The 20,665-nt window shown below is 44.2% G+C and overlaps 5 protein-coding genes across 5 annotated transcripts; 3 read left to right on the top strand and 2 right to left on the bottom strand.

Annotated features, from left to right (window-relative positions):
- Positions 1 to 101: 101 nt before the first annotated feature.
- Positions 102 to 1,190, top strand: LOC128268844 (protein immune deficiency). The gene is made up of 2 exons (XM_053006117.1): positions 102 to 718; positions 779 to 1,190. Exons 1-2 carry the CDS (start codon positions 140 to 142, stop codon positions 929 to 931), a joined length of 732 nt encoding a protein of 243 aa, XP_052862077.1. The 5' UTR covers positions 102 to 139; the 3' UTR covers positions 932 to 1,190.
- On the bottom strand, positions 1,106 to 2,549 carry LOC128268843 (proteasome subunit alpha type-4). Its single transcript, XM_053006116.1, has 5 exons — positions 2,429 to 2,549; positions 2,090 to 2,295; positions 1,723 to 2,020; positions 1,539 to 1,662; positions 1,106 to 1,449 (listed from the first exon to the last, which is right to left on the bottom strand). Exons 1-5 carry the CDS (start codon positions 2,429 to 2,431, stop codon positions 1,301 to 1,303), a joined length of 780 nt encoding a protein of 259 aa, XP_052862076.1. The 5' UTR covers positions 2,432 to 2,549; the 3' UTR covers positions 1,106 to 1,300.
- A 325-nt stretch (positions 2,550 to 2,874) lies between these two features.
- On the top strand, positions 2,875 to 3,518 carry LOC128267870 (uncharacterized). The gene is made up of 2 exons (XM_053004819.1): positions 2,875 to 3,016; positions 3,078 to 3,518. Exons 1-2 carry the CDS (start codon positions 2,973 to 2,975, stop codon positions 3,490 to 3,492), a joined length of 459 nt encoding a protein of 152 aa, XP_052860779.1. The 5' UTR covers positions 2,875 to 2,972; the 3' UTR covers positions 3,493 to 3,518.
- A 78-nt stretch (positions 3,519 to 3,596) lies between these two features.
- On the bottom strand, positions 3,597 to 4,680 carry LOC128267905 (DNA polymerase epsilon subunit 4-like). The gene is made up of 3 exons (XM_053004855.1): positions 4,603 to 4,680; positions 4,385 to 4,534; positions 3,597 to 4,328 (listed from the first exon to the last, which is right to left on the bottom strand). The coding sequence occupies exons 1-3, from the start codon at positions 4,649 to 4,651 to the stop codon at positions 4,075 to 4,077; spliced, it is 453 nt and encodes a 150-aa protein (XP_052860815.1). The 5' UTR covers positions 4,652 to 4,680; the 3' UTR covers positions 3,597 to 4,074.
- A 2,299-nt stretch (positions 4,681 to 6,979) lies between these two features.
- LOC128278855 (hornerin-like) lies at positions 6,980 to 20,338 on the top strand. The gene is made up of 5 exons (XM_053017582.1): positions 6,980 to 7,069; positions 7,152 to 7,475; positions 7,540 to 8,767; positions 8,816 to 14,586; positions 16,164 to 20,338. The coding sequence occupies exons 1-5, from the start codon at positions 6,980 to 6,982 to the stop codon at positions 16,701 to 16,703; spliced, it is 7,953 nt and encodes a 2,650-aa protein (XP_052873542.1). The 3' UTR covers positions 16,704 to 20,338.
- The last annotated feature ends 327 nt before the right edge of the window (positions 20,339 to 20,665 follow it).

The following is a 20,665-nucleotide window of genomic DNA, read 5'->3' as shown; positions in this document are numbered from 1 at the left end:
AACAACCTAGCTGTCAGTGATTTTTGACAGATCCCCCAGTTCTGTTGTTTTGTTCTAATGATTCACCTGAGTTTCCTCACTTGTTGAAGAAATGGCGAAGTTTTCTAAGTTCGTTTGCAGACTCTTCGATAAGAATTTCATGTCGAAGCTGGAAACAGATGCGACTCCAATGCCGAGGGTAAATGGGAAAAATAAGGCAGTGTCCGCTTCTACTAACAACGACAGTGCTTTCGTGAATGCAAATATCAGTGGGATAGACCAAGTCGCCTCAACGACATTAGTACCCTCCAGTAGTTTGGGGGAAGTACCAACCGAAGCAGTGGCCATCCCGGAAGAACCAAATATGCTGGCGCATACCGTGGTTAACAATGTTCATTACAATACAGCCCCCCAAACGTCGATATCCAACACAACCGGTCAGATGGTTTTTCACATAAAGAACTCCAGCAATGTACACATTGGCAACAGCTATGCTATGGAACCTGCAAATGGATGCAATGACTGCAAAACGGAGCATAAGGAACACGTTAAATGGGCCAATTTAAAGCTGTCCAACACTATCACCCAAATGATGCAATCTTCTGATGAATTGGAACTGGAAATGCTTGAAATCGTGTCAAGACATTTAGGTTACGAATGGAAGAGTTTCGCCCGAAAGCTTGAATACTCAGAAGGACAAATAGATGCCTTTGAAGCAGACAACGCTACATTGTCGGAAGTAGGTATGGTGTGCGCGAGGTGTACCACCAGTCTGAGACGTTTACTTCTCCTTTTTCAGCAAATTTACCATTTTCTTTTGGATTGGACTCAAATCGAAGATAACCCTACGCTAGGTCGACTAGTGTCATTGTTGTGGGAAAATAAACATAAAGAAACAGTTTATTACATGAAGAGAGAATGGAAAAGCCGGAAAGAGAGTTTGAGCAGCTGACCATCATAACCGGCTACGGGTTAAAAGGACTGCGAAAGCTACGCTACGATGAAATAGGACTTCGAAGAGAGTGACACATAAAAATAGTGATAGACGAAGATTTATCGTTTTACAGGTGAAATATGCTTTACTTTTTATTGTTACAAAGGGTAAACATAATAGCAATAGGTTGGTCAGTTTTGTTTAAAATTGAAAAAAAGCAAAAGTGAATCGTACAATGTATGAATCCGAAAACATATCGTGGTAATTGAAATATATTCGTAAAAAACATAATCAATGGGTTTGAAGGTGAGTTTATTGAGCCATTTTACATGCTATCCTTCACACTTCACTTCAACATACCTTCCGGAATGGAATGGCAAATGTAACTTAAGATTTCTGTCCCAATTTTTCCTTCTTTACCGCCTCTGCCTCAGCTTCAGCCTTTTCATACTTCGAAATCAATGCATCTACCTCTCCACTAGACAGTATTTTTATGACTGTTTTATGATTTTCTCGAGTCAGAACGGCCATCTCAACTATAGCACAACAGCATACAGCGGGGAGAAGTGGGAAACAAAAATGAACGTTAAATTTCACCATAGTTTTAAAAACCAGATACTATTACCTTTTTCTGATGTGAGCTTAGTCATGTCGAGCGTTTTGGAGAGCACTTTTACGGCCAAATCCTGTGCCTGGGCTAACGTGATGTCACTATCGCTCAACTCTTGCTTCAGAGCGGAAATAGCGGCCTGCAGAATACCATTATTATAAACATTTACCAATCATGTATTATGCTGCCATATGCGTACCGCTGAATTGTTTCCAATGCAAGTAGCCTTCCAACCACCATAATTGCCACTGGGATCAGATTGGTACAACTGATATCCATAGTGTTTATCCCACCCCATGTACAGAATAGAAACACCAAAAGGACGTTTTCCGCCGTATTGGGTGTAGGCTTGCTTGACGTCACACAGATGAGAAACAAGCTGCTCGCATGGCATTCCTTCGCCATAACTCAGTTGATAGCGTTGAGCAATGACGCGAAGCAAATTCGTAAGAACATTTGCATCAGACGTAATGCCAGCCACAGAGCAAACCATATCACTGAAACGACACGCAAAAATATTCAAGTTGTTATTATATTGATTTCTATCGAGCTTACTGATAGCTTACTCATTCAGCTTGTAGATTTTCTCGGAGAAAACTACATTATCAAGCAGTTTGTTTGTATTACGGCGCTCAGCAGCCAACAGAATGCCATCGTTTGCTAGTATGCCCAATGATGTACCGGCATGTGATATAGCTTCCATAGCATATTCCACTTGATACAAACGCCCTTCCGGTGAAAAAATTGTGGTTCTGGAGTCATAGCGTCTTGCCTGTACGAAGTGAGTTTGCGTTATTAGATGGTGTATAACCTCGAAAAGTATAACTATTATGTTCTTAGTGGAAAACGCTGGGCGATTCCACCTTATAGAGCACTTTTGTAATGTTTTACATTATTTTACGTACCATTTTACTCTTGTATTTAAAAGCGGCTCAAAAGTAACAATCCAAACCCAAACTAAACTACTGGATATCACGAAATAACGCTGAGTTGTGAATAAGTAGAAGCACCGAAATATGCCGATTATGAAAAGTCATCATTACTGTTTACATTATCGGATCTAACACACTCCTTAGAGTTACACCTGATGGTCCAAGGATCGAGTTCGAAGGGTTGCAAAAATGACATTTCGGAACGTAGCTTTGAAACAGAACGAAATATAATATTTCTAATCTTTAATATTTTGCAAAAATTCCAGGCGTAATTTGCAACAAATGTGCGGCGCCGTATTAATTACTATTTTTATTACTCAGCAACAATTTCTTTCGACGGAAAGATGAATCGAAGCGTTCGGACGAATCGAAGCGTTTGATTGACAGTTTTTCCGGTCTTCTGGTTCCATTTCATAACACAAGAAAGTAAACAACACATCTTACTCTTACTTTCTTCGTCTTACTTTCTCATTACAACATTAAGGAGGATTTTCTCCTCCTTTGAAAGTGAATAAATATGGCTTTGGTGAAAGTCTTCACCTTGTTCAACTCTTGTAAAAGGTAAATATCGAAAATCCAAGAATCTACAAAGCGCGATTAAATATTGATTTTCGTTTTCTAGCCCAAGCTTCAAAAATGTCATTTTAGCATCAGCAAACTTTTCGAAAAGTGCTCATTATCGTAAGGTAGAGCAGACAAATGAAGAAACAAGTATACCACTGAAATACTTTGGAAGCCAAGCTTCGCGATGGACGGCACAGCGTAGTCGCAGTGGCCCCAAAAAACAAGACGTTCCGTGGTATCAACTGTACGTAGTGAACTTCAGTGTAGCTATTTTCCTCATCTATTTCTGCGTTCTACGAGAGGAAAACCAAATTGATCAAGATTTGGGTCGATCGTTGTTTGAACACGTACCCGGATTAGAAGAAAAGCAGTTAATTCTTAATTATCATTATAATAAGAACAATGGGATACCAACAATCGACATTGAAAAACGAATGGCAGAACTAAACATTCAACTCGAAACATCGAATTAGTTGCGCATTCAAAAAATAGAAATAAAGTAGAGTCAGATTGATAATAAAATTATCTTTAGTCGTTGTTGTTTTTATTCATTTTAAAGTCCGCTTAGACCCAGAGGGACAGAGGGGACGTGGTGAGCCCCGTCTGAGATGGTTAGATTGCATCGCCGGTGATGCGAGAGAGGCCGGGATAACAGATTGGTGGGCGAAGGCGCTCGATCGCCGCGGTTGTAGTTGCCGCATAAGGAAATAAGTAGTGGTAAGTACGTTTAGTTTGTTTGGCTCGCTAGTTAGGTTATCATGGTTTCGATTAATGGTTCCTTTGCTTTTTGGCTCGCTATCTAGTCTGATTGTACGGATTAGCTGTTCAGCGGTTGAGTCCCTGGCTCCGACGCAACAGACACAAGCAGAAGACCGGACAATATTGGCAAACAATTTATGTGGTTTTGTCAAGTGGTTCGTTCTGCAGTCCTCTGGCCAGGTTAAATGGTCTGGGCAACGATATGAGTAGCCTTGATACCGTCATCAGTTCTTTTTGTTAGATACTGTAAAAAAATGCTGTATTCGTATAGGTACGTATGCATTTTCTCACTTTCATCATACATTTAGCATTGCATCCAAAAACAAGAGCGATTCAACGTTATCAATTGCCAATTCAACATCTGCTTTTGTCACTGTTTTCTTCTTAGAAGCCATGGTATAGCTGCTGGATTCTTTCGCTAACGTTTGTACAAAAAATTCTGCTGCTTTTGTTACTAAAAACACGGCCTCCGGGCTGAATATCGAAACGCCGGAATCCAGTTTCATAATTTGTTTCACTCGTGTCAAAGGAAACTGTGAGACACGATCCGCTAGAAAAGAAGATATTATTGCAATATGATGGAGTCAAGCATAATTTATAACGTACCTGCATCACTTATTAAAGCTTCTTCCGCTTTGTGTGTGTTGGAAACATCACATTCAATTGCAATTGCAGCATTTTCGGGTGATTGGCAGTTCTTCAGGGCAGGTGTTTCTGCATCGTAGCTTGGGCCTAGCTCAGAAATACCGTTGTTTTCTGCAACATTAATTAACACATTAATTGTTCTTCATTACAGATTTGTTTGTCACATTTATTTGTTTCACCTTCGCTTAGTGACCCAAACAGCTCTTCAGAATGTTGAACGTTTTCCATACTTTTATTTGGTAATAATATTATGAAACTCAAACGGGAACATAAGCGTTAACTCGAAGCTATAGCAAAATGACGCTCGAGAAAACGCTTTAGTTCCCGGTTGAGTTTTTTTTGGTTTGTCCTAAATTGACAAATTGTGTTTAATTGCCCTACTCCAAACTCCAAACTTTAAGGACCAAGAAAAGACAAAATTAAAATATTTTCCCATGAAAATTGAGTAAAAGGAAAAGTAAAACTATTTCCAAACAAACTTAATAATTTTTCCGTACAAACGAATTTACTTTTTTACTAATTTGGCTTTTAATTTTCACGATGATTGTGATCTTGGATCATGTTTGGAATACTTTTCAGCACGGGTAACACAAACCACTAGGGCCGCTAAATGATATCTAGATGAAAGCAAGGAGTAGTGAATGATCGAAATGAACCAACGAAATAGTTCATCTGTTCATCAACGCACTGAATGGCAACGCCATTTTAGAAATCCTGCAGATTGCTCCGTCAGGGGAATAGTCGAAAGAAAAGTTTGAACCTTAAACGTGAGTTTGCATCAGAAACAATAGTGGAAAGCAGTAAAATTTGTGTTCAATTCCATGTGCATAAAACGCAGTTGGTAAAGGTAATGGAAAACGTGTTATAACCCACTCGGTCGGGTCGGACGAACCATGGGAAATGGTTCGTCGTGGGCAACGCGGAGTTTTCTTTTTTCTCGATTGGCCGTTTCTGCCTTACTGGTGGCTTTGTAGGAAGAGTTGGAAGTGGTGTTTTAGCTCGAGTAGTGCGATTCTAACTGTAAAATAAAATCCTGCGAATAGTTAGTAACCCTTTCTCAATTTTTTTCTATGTCAACCCATCGGTAGGTGAATAATTTGCTCGTAAGTTCCGGAGTGGGGAATTGCACCTATGCCAGTGTGTGCGAATTCTGTGTAATCGAGTCAAGTGGGCAAGTGTGTGTGTGACTACAAAGTCGTTTTTATAGCACTGTGTATGTGTGTACGTGTATCTTTGATTTCCGACACCATTGCCTATTATAGCATATGTATACATATGTATATGCATAAGCGAATATGCAAATGCAGATATATAAATGATAAATAAAAATAAAGATGAATAGAAATTTAGATGATGTGTATATGTATATAAATATGCATGCATGTATATATATATGTCTTTATATACATGTGCATATATACGTATATATAGGCCCTGAGATATATTGTATGTAATGTTATATGTACCCTGTTCCAGGCCCAGACCGCTCGGATAGCGGATAGATTGTGATGGCGGATAGCTAACTAACTATAACATGTAGATAGCTACTTTTAATCTTAGAGGAACGGGCTGAGCCGTATTTATTACTCTGCGTGATCTTCATCTTCAAATAAATTGATCTATAATAGGCGATGTATTTTGAAAAATCTATCGTGATCAGTGTGTGATCAGATTTATGATACATAACTATTTAAAAATATTTATTTTAGATTCTTTTATGTATTTGAAGTACATTATAACAGTCTTGAAAAGCGTTAACTCGTAGGAGAATATTAAACAATAGCAATGACAGAACATTAATTTTCTTCAGCAACACCATTCATTTTAAGATAAAATTGAATAGAGACATGATCGGGATTGTTTTGTAATGTGTCTGTGTTTTTTTTTGGATTTGACCATTCATGGTAAAACAAATGCAAAGCGAATGTCTTATTCTATTGCAGCCGCGATTCTGTTTTATTTTCAGTAAAACTAAATTCTCCCTTTTCACAACCGGAGAATGTGCACATGCGGTTGTCAATGGCGATGAAGAGAAAACGCGCAGAACTTGATCATTGTGAGGAAATAGAAAAATGTATGCGTAAAAAATGGACGCGTGTACACGTGTGAAAGCAATTGTTGCCAGCAATGGTGTTACGGTATAAGGGATTATTGAGTTTATCAAAAATGATTTGTAGCGACGTATATCGATGCATATTTACTTGATGTTTATACGGATCAAGTTTGGATGTAACCAAGATACCTAACGTAGATTCTATTCTGGGCGCAAACACACGAGTAATCTTTTCTCTTTTGTTTCTTCAACAGCTTTAGACAACCCCGCCTCTTTCGCTACTACAATCACAGCTTTTGGCTGAGTTGAGTAAAACTATACCGAAGATCACGGCGTAGCAACGACTGGCAACGGACTGTGGGTTCACATTGGCATAAAACGTCGAGGAAATAGTTTGCTCTTTTGCGATATCTTCCCTGCGCGTACTTCCATCAGTTCGAAATAAAGTATCGAAGTAACGCGAGGAGCTCTGATATTTTCGCTGATGAAGATTCTCTGGCAGCATGAATGCATTGGGGGGATCTAAGGGGGAGCGTAATGCCAAGCCCAAATTTGCAGCACTAGATATCAACAAGCTCTACATAACCAGCCGCGTAAGTTGTCTGCGAACGGCACACTAGTGTGCACACTAAGAAGACAACCCAAAAGTATACATTCTATCATCCTTTTTTTCAGGGCGAATCACTAGAACCATCGACACAAAAGAATGCCGCTCCTCGTAAACATGGAATGCAAAGTTTGGGAAAGGTGCCCTCGGCCCGTCGAGCGCCCGCAAATCTTCCGTCGTTGAAAGCTGAAGTAAGCACTCCTTCTGACCAAGCGGGTAGCTGGGGCATTGAACAGAGCGATTCCCAGGGGCAAAATAACGGCACCGGTGGCAATAAGTCGAATACCCCTGGCAGTAACAATAACTTATCAGCTGGCGCTGTACATTCAAACAACAACTCACTGTATCAGGCATCTCCGAACATTGCTTCTTCTGCGTCAACATGGAGCACGGTAATAGCCGTATAACGATTCGCACTGTGTGGGGTGTGTATGAAATGTCTGCTTTGTATTTTAGAACGAGTTCCCTTCTCTGGACGACACTGGCTCATGTGGTACCAACGCCAACAAGATGCAGCAACAGCAAGATCAATACCCGAGTGGCTCTCAGATGAATACCCGATCCCAAGCCGATGCAAGTTGGGCTCATCAGCATGGAAACGAAGCGCGGTCAGGCACCGGATCCTCGGCGATGGACTCTGGAGCGAGTGGCTCAAAAGGATTGAACAACAATCAGCATCAGTCTTCGAACCCGGATGCGATTGCTCCACCACTACCACCCCAATTTCGGGCTTTGCTGCCCCCTTTTATGCGCGGAAGCGACGCTGGTTCTACCGGAAGCGTAGACGGCGGTGGTCAGTCGTCGTCATCGTCAGCTGCTCCGCCAGCACAGGCTCAAGTTCATGTATCCGGTCCACCGGTAGCGCAGACTCATCGGAACAATGGCAACAGCAACTTATCCGGCAACTTTGGTCAGCCACAGAACTATGGCTCTCAGCACCATTCATCTGCATCGTCAGACCATCAGCAGCAGCAACGATTTGGACCGTCAGGATCAAACCAATCCACCGGACCTACAACTGCAACAGGAAGGATGCGCAATGCTGGCAATGGAAACGTCGGCGCCGGTGGTTCGGCTATAAGCCACGGGGAACGGGGAAACGGAGGGCCGGGGATGTTTAACCACGACCATCAGTATACAGGAGGGCGTCGGGGTGGTGGCGCACCGCGCCACGGTCACCGTGCAGGAGGTGGCGGCAATGCTTCAAGCGGTGGCCCCTATTCAAATGCAACTCGTGCTGGCGCTAGTGGCGGTGCAGATAGCGGTGAAGGCAATAACAATCCTGGCTTCCCAGATGACCATCGTAATTTGCTTGCGTATGGAGGCATGATGGACCAAGAATCTATAGTCGTGCGACCCATCATCCGTGACGAAGAGCTGCAGCGACTTGAAGCGATTTCCAAGGACGAAGGATGGGCCAAAGACTACGAGTTTGATTACAACCAGAAGATCGAGTTTTCGGATGATGAATCGGAGCCGAATCTGCCGTCTGTTGCGGCCAAAGCGAGCAACGCGGCTCAAAGCACTGTAAGCAACGCAAAAGCCGAGCACATCAGTTCCAACCACAGCAAGCAAGTGGAGTATGATAAACCGTATGACAAGGAGCGAACTAAGGAACGCGAGCATGACCGTGAGCAGCAGCAGCAGCGTGGTAATAGAGATCGCGAACAGCGGGGCCCACAGAGTGGAATGCATTCGAACGGAGGATATGCCGGTCGCTCTGTCGGAGCAGCGGTGTCGGGTAGCTCGAACGTGGTCGGCGGAGTGTTGGATGCTGCCGAAGCTAAGGAGCGCTTGAAGCAGCGCCGTGAAGAAGATCAAAAGCGCGAAATGGAACGTAAGCAGGCGGCTGCAAGAAAGCTGCAGGAACTGGAGCAAAAGCTTAGTCGCAAAAAGACTGAAGATTCCACGACTGGTACTTCGGGTAATGCTGCGACCGCTTCTCTGGCCACGGGTTTGGCCGGAACCCTTAAATCGGAAGACGGCAAACCGTATGTCAATACTGAGCAGCAGCTGGCACACGAACGTGCTCCTTTGGCAATGAAAAGGGGTAAAAGTGGAGAAAGATCTGATACTAGAGATACTCGCTTTGACTACAGCAACACCAGAAACGAGCGAGAGCGAGATCGCGAAGGAAGCAGCGGAAGCACCAATACGAACTGGGATGTCCCTGCTTTTTCGAAGTCATTTCAATCGAACTTGCCGCCGCGGTTCCAACGTCGCAAGCAGGAAAGAAACGCCCCTGGACCTAACTTACCGTCAATGAATGCTGCAAATAATAATAACGTTGGCTCTCGATCCTCTAATGTTGGCCCCGTCAATCATGCCTCGAGCAGCGGACGAGAGGGTGCCGATGTAAAGATTGGGATTCCGTTTTCTCAACAATACGATCCGCGATTTATCCATAACCAGCAAACGTACGGTAAAACTACAATCATTGCGCGACGCACCGAAGGTGATGCGCCACCGCCTTTAACTTGGAGTATTTCCCGTGATAGAGAAGAAAGGGAGTACGAGCAGCGGGAGCAGCTGGAAGGTGATCATGAGCGTGATCGTGAGCGTGATCGTGAGCATGCTGGCAACGTTCCGCAAGAAATTCTGAAGCGAAAATTAGATTCTGAAGAGGATACTGATCGTTTGGGCAGCATTGGGTCGGATACTTCCAATACGATCAAAGGTGGCCGCGCTACACCGCAACTTGCGCGCAGTACGTCTGAAAGCTCTCAGCGTAAAATTAGCGTTTCTAGCGACGAAAACCACCACGGGCAGCACTATAGTCAACAAAATATCCCATTTTCATCTGCCAAGACTGGCAGCCTTCCGCGCGAAACATCATGGGATCTTGATGGGGAGAAAGATGACCATTGCCTGTTGTCCTCGACTACTGAAGACAAGTCTTTGATGTTACAAAAAGAACCAGTTTCGTCTAGTGGCGATCGACACCGCGAAACACCACCCTGTTTCGCCGATCAGCGTTCGAAGAAAACGTCTTCGCCAACGCTACATGATGCAGAATCAAAACGGTTCAGTATTGCACCGTTCTCTCAACCCGAAAGTGTTTACGGTGGTAAGGCATCGGTAGTTTCCCATCGGAAACAATCGTCGCCAGCTGACACAAAAAGTGCTGCCAAACTGTGGACCGACGGTGCTGATCAAACCACCATGGAGGGACACGGCGTAAAGGTGTTAACAAAGCTTGCTTCGATGGATGACTGTTCAAATGGAAGCCTAACAACATTGTCCGAAGAAGATGCCATGTGCACAGCAACCAACAAGACAACTAGAACCGATAGCTCGGAAGGGTTAGCACTGAAAACATCCGGTGCCGCTAAAACCGGATCTGTGGCTGGCAAGGAAGCAGATGATAAGCTCGCAACAATGCAACAACATGGTGACAGTAAGAAATTCGTTGCACCTTCTCAACCACAGCGCGGCACGCGGGATCGTAAGCAGGACCCCCGTGGTGGTGGTGGGCCAGGAATGCGAGGTAGCTACGGAAGTGGATATCAGCGCGGTGATACTGGATCAAACCGGGGAACCGGTGGATCAAGTTGGAATCGATCTCGCGGTGGTGGCAAAATAGGCAGTCGTAATTACAACCAAGACTACTGGAGTGAATCGGAGTTTTCGGAGGAAGGTTTTGAAGACGATCCGCAAATGGGAAAGAAACCGAGTGGTGGAACTAAACAACAGCACGGTTTCCAGCAACATCAGCAGCATCAATATCGTCATTCGGGACCACTCCAGGGTGCTGGAACCAAATCGACTGCACAAGTTAGTAGCATGGGTACGAACGAAGGATTTACTCCGCGTGGCGAACCTTCCCGACGTGGCCGTGGCGGTAGCACGACGGGAGGTGCTTCTTCATTGTCGTCTGTGTCATTCCGCAAAACGCCGAGTGGTGCTCCCGGCACTGCTGGAAATGTTGCTAAAAAGGTCGACGGCTATGGGCCACCGAATTCCAAGAGTCCTTTTGGTGGAGGCGATGCGGGCATGAATAGCTCATCCAATGTCGCTGGTGCTAGTGATGATCGTATTAAGGTGAAAGTGTCCATCGCCAGCGGCAGCGGTTGTCCAACTGCCGTCTTGATGCGAGGCTGCACTAAACTGGTTACTATTGGCAAATCGTCGGATGAGCAATTGGTAATGCAAGGCGACGGCAAGAAGTCGTTTGAACGCACTGTTGAAGGAGAAAAGAAGCTAATGGGTGAACGTGCAGGAGACCACAAGAAGATCGAACCACATGATGGGGAGGACCAAACGAAAACGGAATCCAGCGGAGCTGCTGCTGCTCCCGCTGCTGTGAACGTGGCCGGACAGAACGATAAACTGAAAGCAACGGGCGTGGGCCCAAATGTCAAAGGAGCCGCCAGCATTGGAAACCACAATTTGCTCCAGCATTCAACAGTATTAAGCATACAGCAGGCCCAATCCCAAGGTACAGCAACATCCGGTGGGGGATCCGGCAGCTGTGCTGTCGATACTTCCGTTTATCGCGGAGCCTCCTCCTCGTCGGCGGCAGGAAGTAGTGGAACCGCTGATCGAAACTATCGTGGCGGTAGCGGCCATCATGCGGCACGTTTAGTGAAGCAGCAAAAAGCAGGAACGGCGGGTGATGGCGGACGAACCCACAGTTCGATGGGTGATGCCGGCAAGACTTCATCCGATCCAAATGAAACGGGCGAATCTGGCACAAAAGTTACGTCGCCAAATGATCATACGGCCGAGGCTGTGGCATCCTCCACACTGTGTACCGAAGGAAGTTCTCTCATTCATATTATAAGCGGAGTGCAACAAATACCGCCGACACTAAGTGGCGCTGAAAGTACACAGCAGCAACAGCAGCAGTCATTGGTGGACAAAATGGCCAACATGAGCGTATCGTCAAACGTAAAGACTGATAATAATAAGCATCATTTGGATGGCAGCACACCGCCGGTTAACACGATCATTTTTGAAAATACGAACTACAAATCGTCCGCGGTTGCTATGGCGGGAGCAAGCGCCTCCTCTGTTGGATCGCCCCTAAACACAGTTGGTGGTGGCACTGGCAATAGTAGCACCATAAAGAAACGTAATCAAAGCAGCACCAGCAGCGCACCGAGCTCACTGGGTGGCAAATCGGTTGCAGATGATTCGTCGTCATTCAAGAATGCGGTCTCTTCGCATGAAGGCAAATCGCACCAACAAATTGTGGGCTCTGCTACACAGCACCGGCCGGGTGCATCAACGACGACCGCGGTTGGTTGTGCACAAAGTGTTCTATCGTCCGGCCTTCAGCAACATCCGAAGCAACAACAGCAGGCGGCGAAACCTGTCACTAGCACCTTGCAAGGCATAGCATTCCAAAATGCGGACGCCGACTATGGTAAAGAAATGAAATCCTTTTCCTTCGAGACGGACATTAGCCATTTGATCGATGGCAGTAAGGTGATCAAACAGTCCCCGGTCACAGCACCGTCACAGGCGTCGGTTGGTCTGTGCGTGCCGAAGTCGATCCACACCACCGGGGCAACACCTTCGGTGCAGAATATGATATCACCATCGACAGCTGAGCTGAACATGAAAATAGCCAGCGTTAAGAAGGTTTGGGAAATGCCGACCGTTCCAGAGCAGCCCGTTGGAATGTCCGATGAATCGGCCATGCCGGGCGCAGGAACAGGTGGTGGCCCTGGTGCCGGCCCTGGAGGAGTACATATGTCACCCAACTTTGTCTCCGGCCCACATCAGCCTCATCTGTCCCAGTTTCAGCACGCTATGGTTGGTCATCATAACCAGCACAGTGCTGTCCCATCTTCATATGGTTCGTTCGCGCAAGAACAGGGAACATTGGATCATCACCACTTCAACAATAGCAGCACCAAAAGTAGCACCAGTGGGTCTGATGGAGGAATCGTGCTCGGAGGAACACCTGGAGCAAACGCCGGCGACTGTAGTGATAACGCTAGCGGATACGGAACCGGTCTGCAACATCAGCAGCCGCAGCAAGTGCAACCGCTTCAGCAACAGCAACAACAGGTGGTACACCAGCAGCAAGTGGTTCAGCAAGTTCAGCAGGTACAGCAACAGCAACAGCAACAAACGGTTCAACAAGCTCAACAGGTCCAGCAGCAGCAGCAGCAATCGCACCAACCGCATCAGCAACAGCATCTGCAGCAACAGCCGCAACAATCGCAACAGTCTCAACAGCAGCCGCAGCAGGGCCACCATCATCATCCGCACCAGCAGCAGCAGCAGCAGCAACAACAGTCGCAACAACAGCAGCAACAACAAGCGCAGCCGCAGCTTCAGCAGCAGCATCAACACCAGCAACAGCATCAGCAGCACCATCAGCAGCATCAGCAACAGCAACAACATCAGCAACAACAACAGCACCATCAGCAGCATCAGCAACATCAGGTGCAGCAACATCAACAACAGGCACAACAGCAGTTGCAACAGCAGCACACTGGAGCCGCTCAGCATCAGACAGTGGCAGCTGGCATGAGCGGTCTAAATAAGCATCCGGTCGATGTGCTGGCCGCGGCAGCAGTTGCGAACAGTGCTAATGTGTGCAAGGTAAAACCTACTCAGCAGGGAATGCATCAGTCTGGAAGTCTAGGCCTTTCTCCACCGCCGCAGATGCCCAGTGGATCGATCCCATCCGCACCGCAACCCTACTATCCGGCACAGTACGGCGTATCGGCGATACCGTCACCGCCGGCAGTGCTCTACAACTCTGCCGCTACGATGACATCACAAGGTGGACTCTACAATGCATTCCAGCTCGAAGCGAGTGGACGTTCGCAGTTTTCGCAGTTCCCGACGCATTACGGCACCTCCGGTACCGCTGGGCCGTACAATGCCTATATGGCAACCCCAACCAACATCCAAACTGCTCCAGCGCCCGAAATGTATCAGAGCCTAACATCGCAGTTCCGTATGGGCTCCGTGCAGTCACCGTACACCAACCAATCGTCGCAGCTGAATAATCCCAGTACCATGCTAATCTCATCCAGCAACAGTTCCCTAATGTCGTCAACGGTCAAGTCCAACTCGCAGCAAATAGGGGCGATCGGTTCGAAGAGCGGTGGCACGGTGGGACAACCTCCCTATGGGCAGCAATATTTGGGAATGTTTTCGCCTGCACCGTTGCAGAACTCGGCCGCCAGTTATTATTCCAACACGACTGGTGGACAGAATGCATTTTTCGGTGCCGGCGCGGGTACGACGCAAAGTTACGGAATTCCGACGGCCGTAGCAGCGGCCAACATGTTTGGCGGCCATGGCGGACAGAATCCATCGATGGCTCCCCAGGCACCACCACCACAACAGCAAACGCCCAATTACGGATCACAGTTCCTTAGCTCGCCGTTATTGGGAAACAACCCGTCAATGGGGCAGCAGCAGTATCGTGGCGGGCCAACGAATAGTTCCCAAAATGCGGCCGCTGCCGCCGCTGTCTTTTTAAAAACGAATCAGCAAACATCGCACATTCAACAGCAACAGCAGCAGCAGGATACAGTGAGTATCCATTACCCATTTTACCCCAAGTAGACAAACCGCTGATCCCTCCCTGCGGTCCGATTGATAGCGATATCAGTTTAAAGCACACACCGGCTTCCCTTAGGTTTCGGTTTTTCTCTTTTCATTGACCTTCGTTTATTGAATGAGATACGTTATTTAAATGTTATTCACTCCCTTCGCCCTTTAGAGTCACTGCGCAGTGCATTAATGGTTATTCTAAGTAGCTCTTAATAGCTCGGATCAGACTACACGAAGCTGTTCTTGTACTGTCGCCGTAACTATGTCATATCTGAGTCGGTCTACTGTTTTGGTCTTCACTGATCACACCTAGTTTATCCTAGTATATACACTTTCTGTACACCCATAAACCTCCGATTCAGCTGCGGCAATAGTAGCTATCCATTTGTTGAAATATAAGTACAAAAATGGATTTTTTTCGATCAATGACACTGCATAACACTACCCGCAAGCAATGAGCGCATAAATTTTGAAAATAATAAACGAACATTTCCAATGTATTAGTATCTTGCATGTTGCGTTATTATTGGTAACTAAATTTGCTTAATTTTCTTCCGTTTGTGTGAAATATCTCACAGATTAATAACACAGGTGGTGTAAGAGCACCATTAGAATTGATGAAGGCATCTATAGGAGTCTTCTTGGTCGGTAGGCAATTTTTTTCTTTAATAAGAGCGCAATGTCAAATTTTAGGTTCAGAATTAAATTGCAATTTAAAAACATACATTGCTATTAAATCTATAAAATTGCTGTCGCTGTTCAAGCAACGTCTACATATTGTAGTGCTGAATGTGGAATGCTACCGAATGGTTGACAAATGTTTAATAATTTGAATGATTTAGTATCTGACCAACGATACATCAAAGCTGTATCAAGATCAATGATCTTTTATGCTTGAATTCATTTCTATCAGAAGGGCCTTTGACTGTCTGGTATGGCCCTTATAACGGCCATCATATCAAAGTTTACCTGTAAAGTGTATTGTCGGAGGATGTTACTACTATGAATTGCGCATGGAAGAAGTTTTGTGGGGAATGTTTAAAGCGAGCGTTCATATGTTCGTTTTGACGTTCAATCTGTTAAATTTGATTGCCCTACTGTTCAAGAAAATAGGTTTTGCTATATAAATCGGTAACAGAGTCCTTGTGTAGCTGTTTTTTTAGAATAAATCAATCTCTTCCAAACGGTTCTAAATTGTAGGGTACTGAGTTGTTAGTCGAAAATGAATAGATGTGCCCCATTTTTCACACTCCGTTGCAATACACTATTCCATACCTAACAAATTCATAGCAAACACCGGACCCATTCAGACCAAAACAATGAAAATACTTCCCGGTGCAATGGACAAAACATGGATTGTAATTTGTAACTTTCGATCGATATCGATTATTGGTATTTATTATTTAAATTGCAATTTTTTACTTGGAAGTCTTTTGTGCTCTCTGCCTATAACACTATTACTTGTGTGCGTGTCTGTCTGTTTGGAAGAGTTGAAATCGTATGTATGAAATATTTGAGTAACATATATATATATTTTTTAAATTTTCGAACTTTAGTGGGATCTTCAGAATCAGCTGATGCAGCAGCAGCAGCAACAGGTTCAGAATCAGCAACAGCAAGCGGGTCTATCAGCACAACAGCAACTTTCCTCGCAAGGCAGCCAACAGACGCAAGGTCAACAGCCCAGTCATAACCGCAACCTGCTACCTCCGAACCATGTCGCCAATCAAATGGTCGGTGGCGGAGGAAATGCCGTCGTGGGCGGTGGTGTTCCCGGGAGCGGTGCTTCTGGAGTGGTCGTTGGAGGCGGTGGAAATTGCGGTAACGTCGGGCGATCTTCATCACAGGTGCAAGGACCAGGATCGTCGGGTGGCCAACGTTATCCCTCGCCTATACAGAGACCGACAAATTACACGCAGCCACCAGTATCGGGACTACAGCAACAGCATCAACAACGGTCCAACCGGCAGGTAACGGGTCACGCACAACAGGGCGCAGGTGGCGGAGGAGGTGGTGGGCCCTCGCCAGGAGGACCTAATGTTGGCCAAGGTATGAGTAACTCCAACAAACACTATTATGGTGGCAACCGTGGTTAAACTGAGAGTATCGGAAGCAGAACAGTTTGTTCGGAGCTGATAGGGCAAAAAGGTGCGAATCACTGCGGAAAGGAGAATGGCAATGAGTAGCAGAAAACAGAAGCTGCACAATTTTCTAGCAAAGCATTGTTTTTCAAAGGTTACGTTCAAATTGTATTTATAAAACTCGTGTTCCATAATTTCTCCGTAAGTTGCGTAAAATGTAGAATGTGTGTTTGTCTCATACCCAACCTAAATGATTATCTTTGCAGGATGACTTGAGCGCTACTTCGGTTCAGATTGATGTGTCCTGAATGGGCATTTCATTTTTGCTCTTTCGATTTCTTTTCTGTGTGAACAACTGTGTGGGCAAGACTTGCGTGTAGGGTCCTGTATGGTGTAATATGGTTTATTACGGTGCGTCTTTTGCTCTTCTTTAAGATTTTCGCATTCAATATGCTACAACTGCCACCTACTCTTAGATAGAATGTCCTAGTGAATCGGTAAAACTGAAGTTCACTTTAAATTTAAATAAATCGAGCAAACAATGAGAAAACAATTCATGAAAACTAAAAGCTATGGATTACACTCAATTCCCTTTTAGCCATGATACGAAAAGGGAGAAGGAAAATCGGCATATAAGTGTCAAATGGCGTGAAGTGAAAAGCATTTACATTTACTAGGCAAATCCTTTGAAAATCTACGCCTCTGTCAGACAAACACACATGAACACAAATTCACATACGCTGATCATTATTGTACGAAAATTTTGCACGAAACACACATTTTTGCATGCGTATCCTGCGGAGTTACCACACACATACGCCATTGGTAATGTGTGTGCGGACATGAAACATTTCCATATTTATGTGGTGAGATTTCGATCGATCAGCAGCCAGCCAACACGTGTTTTAGTTTCTTGGCTGGTGCAACAATGATGCCTACCATACAAATCCACATAAAACCGAACTTAGAGAACGCTAGCTTTTGTGTACGAATAACATTGGTTCGTATTATAGGAAACATGTGTATGTTTATACAACAAAATAAAGGCATACTGACAGGTTGGTGGTGGAATAATTTAAACCTATATCAGGTATCAAAATATTCGAGCAAAACGAAATTCAATTCCATTTGATAGTAAATATACTTTTATGAATCTACCTGAACGCCATTGTATATTATCAAATATTAATAGGAGCTTACACAGAACACTTAATCCAAATTATCGCCCACCAGCAGAATGGGAAATCATTTTCGACCTCGGTGCGAGTGATGGGGAATGAAATACACTACATTTTTCTTACATTTGTTTATACCGATTAGGAAGATCTTATTTAAAAGCTAATTGTTCTTAGCGAGCTATAAATTAGAGAGCCACTGGAAATAGCCGTTTCGTTGAACCACCAACGCCAAAAATTAAAACATCATGTACGAAACATGACGTGCGTTTGCGTAACACGAGCTACTGCTATTCACCGGAACCGGACGGAAGGCAAGGTATGGTCAGTATGAAGGCGCTATGTTATTTATGCTTGACAAGATTCAATGAAGTACCGGAACGACCCTAAAAACATGAATTAACTTTAATACGCGCCACTCCGTGTGGTGGTTTGTTTTGAGCCTGATAGAACATTTGATAGGAATTATTTGAAAAGGGACAATTGTTTTGCTCTTCCAACTGTATTACTCATTTCTATTCACTATGGCATGCTCTATTTAATCATTAAATAAGAATTGCAGTTTCACAACCTGTACAAACCGTGCAAAGCCATTGTAGTGTAAAGAAACGAAGGAAAAGAAACACTTGCGGCAGTTGAAAGTAGTGTTTACGTATATCCGAAATAGTCGATTCGCCGACTTGTGCTGAGCGGATTGGGGAAACATTTCCGAACATATAGATGCTACGCTCAATTGTTACGAGACAAGGCGGTTGAACGAACGAAGCCATCGCTGGCGTTGCGAATGTGGAGCATAACGGCGTACGAGCTAGATCTTACTTTCATCTCATCAGAAACGTCTCTGAAATAGTAGCGCAGCAACCACGATTGGTCCAATTTAACTGGATTACCGTAGTAGTGACTATACGTGTGTGTGACCCCAACCCAAATCTGTGCACCGCAAATGTCACAGATAGTATCTAATAAAAGAACTACCAGAAAACTCTGCTTGAAACCTATTCGTGGCAAAACTATGCCAAAAATTGTGTTCAAATATGAAACGACATTAAATATCTTTTCGGATAGTGCATTGAAAACGTCAAGCAAGCCAAGGGGTTTCCTTGAGTTTTTGTGAGTGTTGACTCTCTCTAATGGTCTCTATGCAACGCCTGGTAGATTTCCTCCTGACTACTTTAATCTTCGTACGTACATCAGAGCTCCAAACTTCACGCTGAAGATTCGCAATCTACCCGGTTGACAACAGCAACGCTGCCAACTAGGCTAATAATCGTAGGAGTATGCCGTACGAAAATTAAACATCACTGGGGAGTTTATTTAAACGGCATTGCACTCTAGTAATAAGCATTGTTACTAAAACATGGTGGAATTTGTTTAACACAATAAAACGCAAAACAACTTCTTAGAGGCTTGATTATGCTGCTTTCCGGCATGAAAAGAAGAATGATAGAAATCATCTAGGATAACTTGCAGTTACACTTTTATTCACGGTCTAAACAACACACCAGATATTCGATTCAACCAAACTATGTCATGTATCAGAAATCCAGCAGGCTAGCTCAGTCTGGGGGGGGGGGGCATGGGCAAGGACACAGGATGTTTTATAAGCTGAGCACCGTCCGCTAGGCGCTGGTGGTTTGTAGTTGCCGCGTATAAAGTAGTAGCGATTCTCTGAGCACCGTCAATGAAATGAACTCCGGATGTTGAAGGGGAGTAGAAATTGAGTCTGTTAAAAGCCACAAGCAATGCAGGTAATGTTTAAAAAATTAAGAAGATAAGAAACTGGCGCAGGACGGTGTGCTGTTGAAGTTCTTGTGTGTAATTTGATGTGCAAAAAACTGAATCCTACTTGAGCTAAAAACAGCTGAGTTTCGTGTTTGTAGTAAACACAGGATTACTTAAAAAAGAAGCTTGTATAAAATGGGGAAACTTATACATGCGAGTTATTGTGACATTCATTTGAAACGAGGCCATAATGGCCTTTTAGATATATAATTTAATAAAAATCATAAAATTCGTTCGTATGACTATAATGATGTATATGAATAAAACAATGATTCGGTAACAGAGTTAAATCTTCAATAGACACACACATTTATTGACAAACTCCCCGGTAAATAATCAGTGGGCTTCTCCAGAAAATTGGAAGATGTTCGATTTTTTATTTTAAAGAATCAATGTTCTGGGTAATTTTAGGAATCACCAGGATGACGCTGCCACGGGGCTCGTATCTATTTACGTTTTATATGCTTTGTTTGTGAACCGTATTAGACTTTCAACCATACGCTTCACAAGCCTATGGAAAGTAAGTGTGTGGATACGAATAGTTTTGAATAATATATAAAGTAGCGAAACCTGACCGAATAATTTTGCGTATCGATGAATCGTGTTACATAAATAGTAACTTTATACAGTCAAATAAAGCTACACGAATCAAATATTCGAAAAGGAACATCACCTTCTTTCGATGCCGCCTTCGGAGATATCCTGGTCGGTCACTTTTGGCCTTAACCTCGCTATTAATTTCATTTATCGTTACTAGCACAAGTGTAATTTTTAACGGCACTCGTTCAGCTATATGGACCTCTTTGTGTTACTGGGCGGGCAGCGTTGAAGTTGCGGTCTAAGCCGATGATCATGATAAACAAATATATACTGATCTACCTAACTTATAATATTATATTTTGCGATTTATACTAAAATTGGAATGGAATAAATAGGCAGGGAACGAAAGTTTCCGAACAAATGCGGCACAGTCCGTTCCTTAAGGAAAACTAGAAAATAATCATAAAAGTATGTTTGACA

The sequence above is a fragment of the Anopheles cruzii genome, chromosome 2, assembly GCF_943734635.1.
Source record: "Anopheles cruzii chromosome 2, idAnoCruzAS_RS32_06, whole genome shotgun sequence".
Taxonomy (NCBI): Eukaryota; Metazoa; Arthropoda; class Insecta; order Diptera; family Culicidae; genus Anopheles; species Anopheles cruzii.
The sequence above is the reverse complement of the archived record's forward strand: the minus strand, read 5'-3'. Positions and strand labels throughout refer to the sequence as shown.

What these genes read in the sequence shown, in the direction of transcription:
- LOC128267870 (XM_053004819.1), top strand. Translation starts at nt 2,973, where the DNA reads ATGGCTTTGGTGAAAGTCTTCACCTTGTTCAACTCTTGTAAAAG. An exon ending in TTGTTCAACTCTTGTAAAAG is followed by an intron (nt 3,017 to 3,077) that starts GTAAATATCGAA and finishes TTCGTTTTCTAG; the next exon opens with CCCAAGCTTCAAAAATGTCA.
- LOC128267905 (XM_053004855.1), bottom strand. Translation starts at nt 4,651, where the DNA reads ATGGAAAACGTTCAACATTCTGAAGAGCTGTTTGGGTCACTAAGCGAA. An exon ending in GTTTGGGTCACTAAGCGAAG is followed by an intron (nt 4,535 to 4,602) that starts GTGAAACAAATA and finishes TTAATGTTGCAG; the next exon opens with AAAACAACGGTATTTCTGAG. An exon ending in AGCTTTAATAAGTGATGCAG is followed by an intron (nt 4,329 to 4,384) that starts GTACGTTATAAA and finishes CTTCTTTTCTAG; the next exon opens with CGGATCGTGTCTCACAGTTT.
- LOC128278855 (XM_053017582.1), top strand. Translation starts at nt 6,980, where the DNA reads ATGAATGCATTGGGGGGATCTAAGGGGGAGCGTAATGCCAAGCCCAAA. An exon ending in AGCTCTACATAACCAGCCGC is followed by an intron (nt 7,070 to 7,151) that starts GTAAGTTGTCTG and finishes CCTTTTTTTCAG; the next exon opens with GGCGAATCACTAGAACCATC. An exon ending in CGAACAGCGGGGCCCACAGA is followed by an intron (nt 8,768 to 8,815) that starts GTGGAATGCATT and finishes CTGTCGGAGCAG; the next exon opens with CGGTGTCGGGTAGCTCGAAC.
- LOC128268843 (XM_053006116.1), bottom strand. An exon ending in GCATTGGAAACAATTCAGCG is followed by an intron (nt 1,663 to 1,722) that starts GTACGCATATGG and finishes GGTATTCTGCAG; the next exon opens with GCCGCTATTTCCGCTCTGAA. An exon ending in TAAGCTCACATCAGAAAAAG is followed by an intron (nt 1,450 to 1,538) that starts GTAATAGTATCT and finishes GTTGTGCTATAG; the next exon opens with TTGAGATGGCCGTTCTGACT.
- LOC128268844 (XM_053006117.1), top strand. Translation starts at nt 140, where the DNA reads ATGTCGAAGCTGGAAACAGATGCGACTCCAATGCCGAGGGTAAATGGG. An exon ending in ACAACGCTACATTGTCGGAA is followed by an intron (nt 719 to 778) that starts GTAGGTATGGTG and finishes CTCCTTTTTCAG; the next exon opens with CAAATTTACCATTTTCTTTT.